This window comes from Cariama cristata, unplaced genomic scaffold (assembly GCF_000690535.1).
Source record: "Cariama cristata isolate BGI_N322 unplaced genomic scaffold, ASM69053v1 scaffold3140, whole genome shotgun sequence".
NCBI classification, from domain to species: Eukaryota; Metazoa; Chordata; class Aves; order Cariamiformes; family Cariamidae; genus Cariama; species Cariama cristata.
In genome coordinates, this window is record NW_009595087.1 from 29,992 (window position 1) to 39,076 (window position 9,085).

General features: G+C 54.4%; 1 protein-coding gene across 1 annotated transcript in view; it reads left to right on the forward strand.

Annotated features, from left to right (window-relative positions):
• LAMA5 (laminin, alpha 5) overlaps positions 1-9,085 on the forward strand; it is a gene marked incomplete at its 5' end in the record, with an annotated part of 42,991 nt that overhangs the window by 29,085 nt on the left and 4,821 nt on the right. The window contains 21 exon segments of the mRNA XM_009700488.1: positions 1-73; positions 340-483; positions 567-718; positions 802-912; positions 1,951-2,062; positions 2,620-2,790; positions 3,688-3,884; positions 3,980-4,096; positions 4,174-4,328; positions 4,559-4,700; positions 4,995-5,097; positions 5,176-5,289; positions 5,410-5,589; positions 5,993-6,135; positions 6,378-6,563; positions 6,859-6,995; positions 7,367-7,520; positions 7,662-7,795; positions 7,920-8,082; positions 8,560-8,691; positions 8,865-9,016. The exon segment at positions 1-73 is cut by the window's left edge and continues 30 nt beyond it. Of these exon segments, the coding sequence (XP_009698790.1) occupies positions 1-73; positions 340-483; positions 567-718; positions 802-912; positions 1,951-2,062; positions 2,620-2,790; positions 3,688-3,884; positions 3,980-4,096; positions 4,174-4,328; positions 4,559-4,700; positions 4,995-5,097; positions 5,176-5,289; positions 5,410-5,589; positions 5,993-6,135; positions 6,378-6,563; positions 6,859-6,995; positions 7,367-7,520; positions 7,662-7,795; positions 7,920-8,082; positions 8,560-8,691; positions 8,865-9,016 (2,972 nt within the window).

Consider the following 9,085-nt stretch of genomic DNA (forward strand, 5'->3'; position numbering starts at 1 on the left):
CCCGCGGTCAGCGGCTCACGCTGCCAGCAGTGCGCCCCAGGCTACTGGGGCTTCAGCGAGAGCGGCTGTACGAGTGAGTCCTGCTCCCCGGGTGGTGGGTCCTGCCTGTGGGGGAGTGGGACAAGGCATTGGTGGCACGTGTGCTTGTCGGGTTGTTAAAGGTGGAAAACAGCCGACTGCTATCGGAGGGCCTGTGCATGTTGCGAGGTTGCACAGTGGCGTGTAGATAAGCAGAGATACGGTTGCACAACTGGAATAAAACCACTCCTTCTCCTCTCTCCGGGCCGGTAACGGCACAAAATGATGCTATGGGCATTTCCCTGTTGTTAAACTCGGCAGAGTGCGAGTGCAGAGGGGGCTCCTGCGACCCACGCACGGGGGAGTGCACCTGCTCCAACGGGCTGACGGGGAAGCAGTGTGACGTCTGCACGCACGAGTACGAGATCCCCGTGGCGAACGGCCCCGACAGCGTGAGGTGTGAAGGTCTGTATCCTGCGGTACTGGGGAAAAGAGGGGAGGGAAGCCCCAGGAAAGGGCCTGTGCTGATGGCTCCATTCCCCTGGCAGTGTGCGACAGCTGTGTCCTGCTTCTGCTGGAGGATCTGCAGAGCATCGAGATGTCCTTCCCTTCCATTCGCAGCCAGCTGGTCAACCTCAACGCCAGCTCCGTCGCCTGGGCTCGCCTCCACGGTCTCAACAGCACTATGGCAACTGTCGCTGTACGTGGAAGGTTTAACGTCACTTTCTGCCCGTGTTTCCTGGCCTGTTGGTCTGATTTTGTCTCTTTTTTTTTTTTTTCCAGAACCAGCTCCGTGAGTATCAGAGAGCCATAAACAAGGTCAGGCAAAGGGCTGATGAGCTGGATGATGAGAACGTGGACATCACACAGGACCTGAATGCGCTGCAGCACAAAGTAGGATATTTCTCCATCTTCCTTTGCCAGAGCACAAGTCCCTCCTTTTACCTAAAATAAGGGCTTTGAAGGCTGTGAGGAGCCTAGTTGAGGCAGGATGGATCTCCTGCCCAGCCAGCACTAGGCTTGGGTGGCAGCGTCTCTTATTTAGATGGCCAAGCTAAATTACCTGCATTCCTTCCTTGGAGGGCTGTTAAACATCTTGTAGTATTGATAGTTGTTTCTTGATTTATTACTTGCTTTTGAGGTGGCTCCAACTTTAACCAGTAAAAATAAATTCAATAAAATGTAATTTTTAGAAGGAGCATATGAGGAAGGAACATGAACATCTAGGTGCATCCTGGATGTATCCATGCTGTGACAGGGTGAGCCTGGGCCACGTCAGTAAATGAGTCATCCCTTTTTATTGTAATAGTCCTTGGAGGCCTCACTACAGCAACACCTTTTGCAAGTTGCAATCTGTATACAGTCTGAAAAACACCAGTTGTGTCTTCAGAGAACATGTAAACTAAGCAAGATTTGATTTGATTTGATTTATAAACTGCCTGCTTCTAATCTAAGGGGGAAGGAAAAGTCTCTCCTTGATGACATGCTTCCCCGGACAGCTGCACAGACAAACTGCCTCTGTGTATACGCACATCTGCACCCTCAACGGCCAAGCTGCAGCCCTCCATCTCTTCTTGTGTCCTGCTCAGGACCCAGGTGGGCCTGGCTCCAGGCTATGGGGCTTTTTCTGCATTAAGAGCACAGGACAGTGCTGTCCTCTGCGGTCTTAGGACTGTTTCAGGATCCAGAGCCTGTTGGATTGGAGCTGCATTTATTGCTTGTGCTTCTCTGAAGGTGCTAAATGAGGCCATCACTAAATGTATTGTAGGTGAGCAGCACAGGGCAGGAGGAGTGTTGGAAGAGGCATTGTTCAAAGACCTCAAAAGCTGCACATTCCCAAGCTTTGTGTGCCTTTTGGGAACATGTTTCCCGCTGACGAATCACATAAAATGTAATCTCATACTTCAGCTAAGCTGGTGGTTTTTGTTGTAGATGACAATGACTCACAGAGAAGCAAACCGTATTGAGCAGCACACGAGAGAGACTTACCAAAGGGGGGAGCAGCTCCTGCTAAATATCCGAAGCGTTCAGAAGGGCATTGCAGGTAGGTGAAGAAGGGTCTCTGCTTTGTGGGGTTTTTCCTGCTGGGAATGCCACGCTCTTGCATTCAAACAGCACCAAGTAGTGCATCACTTAGAGAGAGACATGGAGAAAACAAGGGGGAATGCAAATGAAATGAAGATCCCTGCAGAATTCTGGCCTTTATTCTGACCAGGCTTATTGTGAATCCCAGCTCTTTGGCTAAACACAATCTTTGGAAAAAACACTTTAAACTTGCACAAATATTATTAAAATGCATAAAACTGGGACAATCTGCACTACAGGTTCAGGAGAGATTTAGCAAAACAGAGAGTGATTGGCTCTAGGAGAGCAGGTAAAGCCACAAAACGATGCTTGGGATGTACCATGCGTTACTGGTAGTGGCCAAGGAGACAGAAACGTGGGACGATACCTCTGAGTGTCTCAAGAAATCTGGGTGCCTGAGTGCTGCATGAAAGCTGGCTGCAGTTTGTTGAGGGCGATGTGAGAGACAAAAGATCTCGGGGATTACGAAGGACCTGGGTTGGTCGATGCTAACGGGGGATCTGGATTTCTCTGCAGACTTGGTACGGCAGATGGCCAGATTTGGGGCAGAAAATACTAGCACCACCTCCACCGAGGAGTTTCGGCAGAAGATGGCTGAAGTGGAAAGAATGCTGAGGGAGATGAAGGAGCGGAGTCTGGGCAGCCAGGAAGAGCTGGCAAGGCACGAGCGTGAGGAGGCTCAGAAGTGTGAGTCTGGCTCAGTGGCATGGGACGAGGCTGCACAGATACTGCTGGGTCTAGCCATTCCCGATAGCCTGGCTTGGAGCCCATGCTACGTGTCATGGTCACGTTTGGAGAGTGCTGTTAATAAACAGGCACCCCCAACAAGTTTTACAGTAGTTTCAGGGTCCCCTGTGACACTACAATGGGGTCATTTGTGGTTCCTTTTCCCTGAAGGTAAAGGTTAGAGCAGATTGTACTAACTGGGTAGTTCTGTTTGACCAAAAATTACGGCACTTATAACCAAGCGTTACCATTGTTATGTGATGTATTCACAGCACCTATGGGTGTGAAGAAGTCACCTCATGTTTCTTTGTATTCGCTGTCCCAGGAAAGGGGTTCAGCGTAACAACCAGCAGCCCACCCCCCCAGCAGCTCTGCTGTCCCGAGGGCATCCCTTGCAGGAGCGAGGGGAGTGAGCCCCACTGCGTAACCAGGCACGCTGGCACTGCGGGAAGCGAGGGCTTCTGATTAACAGGCAGTGGTAAAGCATAATTCAGCAGCTGGAAGCTGGAATTATAAACTGGCTCTTGCTAGAAATAAGTAGTTTTTCACAGTGGGAGTAATCAAGCACTGGAACAGGCCTCAGGTGGGGTTTCTCCATCATCTGGAGCCTTTCAGGCATGGCTGGGTGTCTTTCTGAAAAAGATCTCTCTCACCAGCACTAGGGGTTTGGAGTCAATCTCAGATGAGATCCTGTGCTATTCAGGCTGAAAGAGGGAGGGAGGGATAGAAGGTGGCCACTTCTGACCTTGATACCTGCCAAGTGAGACCAGAACCAGGTTTTTCCACAGCCGAGCACAGAAAGAGCCCTTTAGCACAGGAGGCTGAATTAGCAACAGTTCTCATCCCCTCCATCCTCAGTGCTGCATCGGGTGAGGAGTGAGCTGCACACCCGCTGGGAGTCCAACCAGGACCTGGTGAGCAGCATCCGGGACCGGCTGGCGCAGCACAGCTCCCAGCTGATGGATCTCCGCGACGCCCTCAACGAGGCTGTGAACAAAACCAGGCAGACGGAGGACTTGAACAGCCTGAACCGCAACAACCTGGAGGAGAGTCAGGTTAGACCTTCACCAGGTGGTTCCGTACTGCCAGGCAGTGAGGGGGGGGCCTACCCCAGCCCTGCTGGTACCTAACCCCGCATCCATGTGTCTAGCAAAAGAGCCGCGAACTCCAAAAGCAACATGCGCTGGTGCAGGAGACCCTGAGGATGGCCAAGGACTCCCTGGCCCAGGTCTCCAACTTCCTACAGAAGATGGAGAGTGCGAAGGAGGTGAGTGACAGAGGTGCTTCGGTATGGGCAGAGCATGACGGGGTGGCAGCCCGCAGGAGTGATGTGTGTCCTTGCAGGCGTATGAGAAGCTGGCAGCCCTGCTAGATGGGGCAAAGCTGCCCCTGACTGAGCGGGTCAAGAAGTTCTCCCCGGCCAGCAGCAAGATCCCCATCGTGGAGCAGGCGGAGGAGCACGCCCGGCTCCTGGATGAGCTCGCAAGGAACCTGTCCAGGTGAGGCACCGGTCCTCACACTCACTAGTCAGGCCATCTGCTGCTGGAGTTGGGGATGAGAAACTGCAGCCCCACGCCATGGCAGGGGAACATCGAGGTGCCATCTCCAAAGCTTAATCCTGGAGCACACGTTGTGATGAGGAGCCCAAAGGGGTTTGTCTGTGGGAGCATGGGCAAGAGCCTAGCCTGAGTGGTCTCCATAGACTTGATGGCTTCATCTTCCAACACAGCATTATCCAGGGCACAAACCAGGATGGCTTTATCCAGCGGGCGATTGATGCCTCCAATGCCTACGCCAGCATCATTGAAGCTGTGAAAAAAGCTGAGCGAGCAGCCCACGATGCTGATGAGGCAGCCAGCGAGGCTTTGATGGTACGTGCTGTGGGGAGCCCCATGAAGATGAGCAAAAGCCAAACTCCCTCCAGCTTTTCACACCCACGTGTAGGGCTGTGCTGCCCCTTCCCTCGGATGCTTGAGCACTTTGTTCCGTGCCGGAGAGCAGAGCCTCTGCCATGGCCGAGGCCAGACTCTGGGGATTTGGATCTCCCCATCATGCCCCGTAGCACACCCCACTGCAGTTGTCTGAACGAGCGTTTGGGTGTGCACTCAGGGCCAGAGACTGGAATTCCTCTTCAGAGTCCCAGGCAGCGCATGCTTGTTTTACAGAGTGTCATATCAGAAAATCTCGGGGCCATCTCTAAAGAGCTGAAGAGGAACAGCAGCAACCTGGAGGAGGCTGTGAGGAGACAGCAGAGAAGACTCAACGAGGGTGAGAGATTGTAGGGCATAATGTCCTTTAGGCTGGACTGAGATCCAACACACAACATATGCATTTCTTTAATTGCAGCTATTAAAGGCACTCTGCAGACAGCAAAGGACAAACTGGCTGACCTCCGTGTGAAGAAGGAGCAGCTCCTGAGCCAGCTCCAGTCTGTGCAGGACATCCTGGGCAGGGACCAAGGTTTGTTCTGGGATAGCTATGCTGGTTCTCTCTGCTCCCTTCCTTGTGCCCGGGCTGTGACCCAAGGGTGTTTCCTTCTTGTTCCTGGCCACCCCAGAGATTTTTCTCCTTTCTTTCCAGAGGACACAAAAGAGACGATCCAGAATGCCAAAGCGGCAGCTGCCGAGGCCAACGAAACAGCTGCGAGGGTGGAAGATACCCTGAGCACCATGAGGAAAAATCTGGATGAGTGGAAAGACCAGTATGGGGACCTTCGAAATGAAGACCTGAACCGGGCAGTCCAGGATGCCAGGAAATCTGGTGAGTGCTGAGCCCACTGGGCTGCCAGGGCCGAGTCTGACCTGAGCCAGTGCATGGACAGGTATCTGTAGAGAGCTCTGTGCTTTTGGAAGCTGTGCTTTGCAGCTCCAGGTCAAGAGCAGAGGAAGGTAGCAGCCAATATTGGATGCTTTAAGTCCTGTCCATTTATTTTAGTTTTTTTTTCCTCTCCTGCAGTGTCTGTATCACCTATACTTGTACTGCAGGAGACTGCGTGCACTAGAGCATGCAACAACCCCCCCGTCAAGGCTGCTAGATTTAGGGATCACTCCGTGACTCTGCTCCCAGCTGCCACTGCTTTGACTTGCATGTCTCAAAACTGCCTGAGCTTTACATCTCCCTTCCTCACTAACCTTCAAAACCCCTGGCTCTTCTCCAACCCCAGTGTCCAGCCTGGAAAGCACCATCCCACTGCTGCTGGGGAAGCTGAGCAGCCTGGAGAACAGGAGGAACAAGAACGCCACTGTGTCGGAGAACATTGTGCGGATCCGGCAGCTGATCACGCAGGCGAGGAACGCTGCCAGCAAGGTAGGCTCGTGGGGAGGGTGAGGACTGTACGTGGGGTGCCAGGGGCTTGGGGTGAATGAGGGCTTACCTGAGGGTAGTATGCAAAGGGGAGGAGGTATCTAGAAGAACTCTGGGGCCACCAGGCAGGGTCCCTTTCTCATGGGAAGACTCCAGAAAATGCTATGACCTGGTGGAGCTGGCAATGACAAGAGAGGCAGCAGCAGTAGTTTCAGTGTCATGGATTTGGATTTCTCTCCCTCCAGGTGAAAGTCCCCATGAAATTCAATGGCAGCTCGGGTGTGCAGGTCCGGATGCCCAGCAACCTGCAGGATTTGGCAGCCTATACATCCCTGAAATTCTACATCCAAAACCCCGAGCCCAGGAGCCGGCAGCGACGGCAGGACGGGACAGAGGAGGGGCGGTTTGTGTTGTACCTGGGCAGCCGGGAGGTGAGACGGGGCTGTGCGGGGAGGAGGAGGGCAGCAGGAGCCCGTGTTGGTAGCATCAATGAGGGATCACGCTTGGATGTCAGCCCCTCTCCCTTCACCTGCTCCCTGAGGGTCTTTGTGGGGAACACGAGCAGGCCCTGGGTGCAGCCGTCAGCCTGGCTGGAGGTGGATGGGGAGAGCAGTGCGAATGGGGGTGCTTGGCCAGTGCAGCCCTGGGAGCATCAGGGAGAGCATCGCTTGGTGCTCCTGCCTGACCTGAATGCCAAAACGTGGCCCTGTGTCTCCCCGCATTCAGGCCACTGGAGACTACCTGGGCATCGTGCTCAAGGACCACAAAGTGCAGTGGGTCTACAAACTGGGCGATGAGGAGCCAGCCTCCCTAACCGTCGACGAGGATATCGGAGAGCAGTTTGCCACCATAAGCATCAACAGGTAGGAGACTGGTGGGACACATCCTGAGGAATTTCAGCGGGAGACTGTCCCTGCGGTGGATGCAGGTAGTACTGTGCCCAAGCCTACACAGGTCCTGGGCTTGCAGAGGTCCGGTGGACTCCATCATCCAGTCGTCCCTAAATGATCAACACTGAGAGACCTCAAAAAAACTAGCAGGGAGATGGTGTCTTACCAGGTGATGCAGAGTCCATTCAGGCTTGCGGCAGTGCTGATAACATGAGTGCTGACTCCTTCCAGTGCACTGCTGCTGTGGGGCTCCCTGGTGGGAGATGCCCCCCTTTTTGGTAGAGCTGTGTGGAGGGGGCTCTTTGGGGGTCTCCCTTTGTCTTGACCATCCCTCCCTGCTGCAGGATCCTGCAGTATGGGCACATGTCGGTGATTGTGGAGAGGCAGACGGTGCACGAGACCAAGGGAGACAGCGTGGCCAAGGGGGAGCAGGGGCTTCTCAACCTCGACCCGCACAACGTGGTCTTCTACGTGGGCGGCTACCCCTCCAGCTTCATGGTGAGACAGGCAGCAGGAGGGAGGCTCAGTTTTCAGGAGGAATCAGTAATACCTTCGGAGATTCTGGGGGGAAAAAAACACCTTTGATTTCATGGGGAAACCAGGATCAAACTTATCCTAACTGTCTGGTTTCATTCCCAGCCTCCTCCCACTTTGCGCTATCCCAACTACCGCGGGTGCCTGGAGCTGGACACGCTGAACGAGGAGGTGGTGAGCCTGTACAACTTCCAACGCACCTTCCAGCTGGATACCACTGCAGAGAAGCCCTGCGCAAGGTAGGACGCTGCTCCCAGGCTGGGGGCAGCTCTGGCCCATGGGGCTTATCCTGACCCTCAGCTGTCCCAGAGCGTGGCAATCGGCTTTGAAGTGATGCCTTGGCCCTCTTCTTGTGTGGCTCAGGTCCAAGTCCACAGGAGACCCCTGGTTGACTGATGGCTCCTACTTTGATGGCACTGGTTATGCGGAGATCAAGTTTGAGAGCCAGTTTGGCACGACCAAGCGCTTCGAGCAGGAGATCCGGGTGGTCTCCTACAATGGCATCCTCTTCTTCTTGGAGAACCAGGCAGGTGCTTGCTCCCTTGTGGAGATCTCACCCCTCAGCTGGTGGGGTGGGGCAATCCCAGCCCCACTTGTAAGCATCCCAGTTCAGGACACCGGGGAAAAGGAGGCTTTGGAGATGGCAAGGCTGCTTTGAGCAGTATTTCTGCACTATTGTTAAAAGCCACAAGATGGCTGGAGCCAGAGCTCACAGCAATCACTTGTCTGGTGCTGGAGAGACTCCCCTGAACTTGAAGAGCACCCATGTACAGACCTCTGAGCTGGGCCAGGGTTCACTGGGGCAGGCAGCACTGCAAGGAGCATTTCCAGCTTGCAGTGCTATGCTGTTTGCAGATAAATCCCCAATAATAGTGAGAGCAACGTGTCGGGGCACTGGCAGTGGGACCCGCTCCCACTGGTGCTAAAGAGCAGGTCTGGCTCAGCACCAGGTGCATGCTGGACGCCAGGACGTGGGGCTGAGTGTCCATCCTGCCTCCCCCAGGGTCAGTTCCTGTGCCTGGCCATCCGGGATGGGAAGCTGGTGCTTTACTACGACTTCAGCACTGGCCTGGAGATTGCAAAACCCAGCAGCAACTCCACCTCCCTCACCATCAGCAGCACCACCAACAAAGCGGTAAGGGGGAAGAGCCGCCCGCCCGGCTTGCTTGGAGGGCTCCTCATCCAGAGGGTTGGGGGGCACCTGCATCCTTGTTTTGTCTAGAGTCATGAACCAGACACCTCATGCTGCCCTCTGTGATGGATCTAATTGCCCCAAGCTGGTGAATCATTTTTCTCCTCTGTCTCCAGATCCAGATTTTCCTCCTCAAAATGAATAACAAGAAGCGCATCCTGGTGCGGCTGGAGCGCCTCACCATCTTCATGGTAGAGCAGGAGAACTCCCTGGAGAATGCCGTCTCCTACTACCTGGGTGGTGTGCCCCCAGCTGCGCTACCCCCCAGGTGGGTCCAGCCCACAGTGGGGTGGGACTGTCCACATCTTCCTCACCAGTGGCCCTGGGGGTGGCCCTG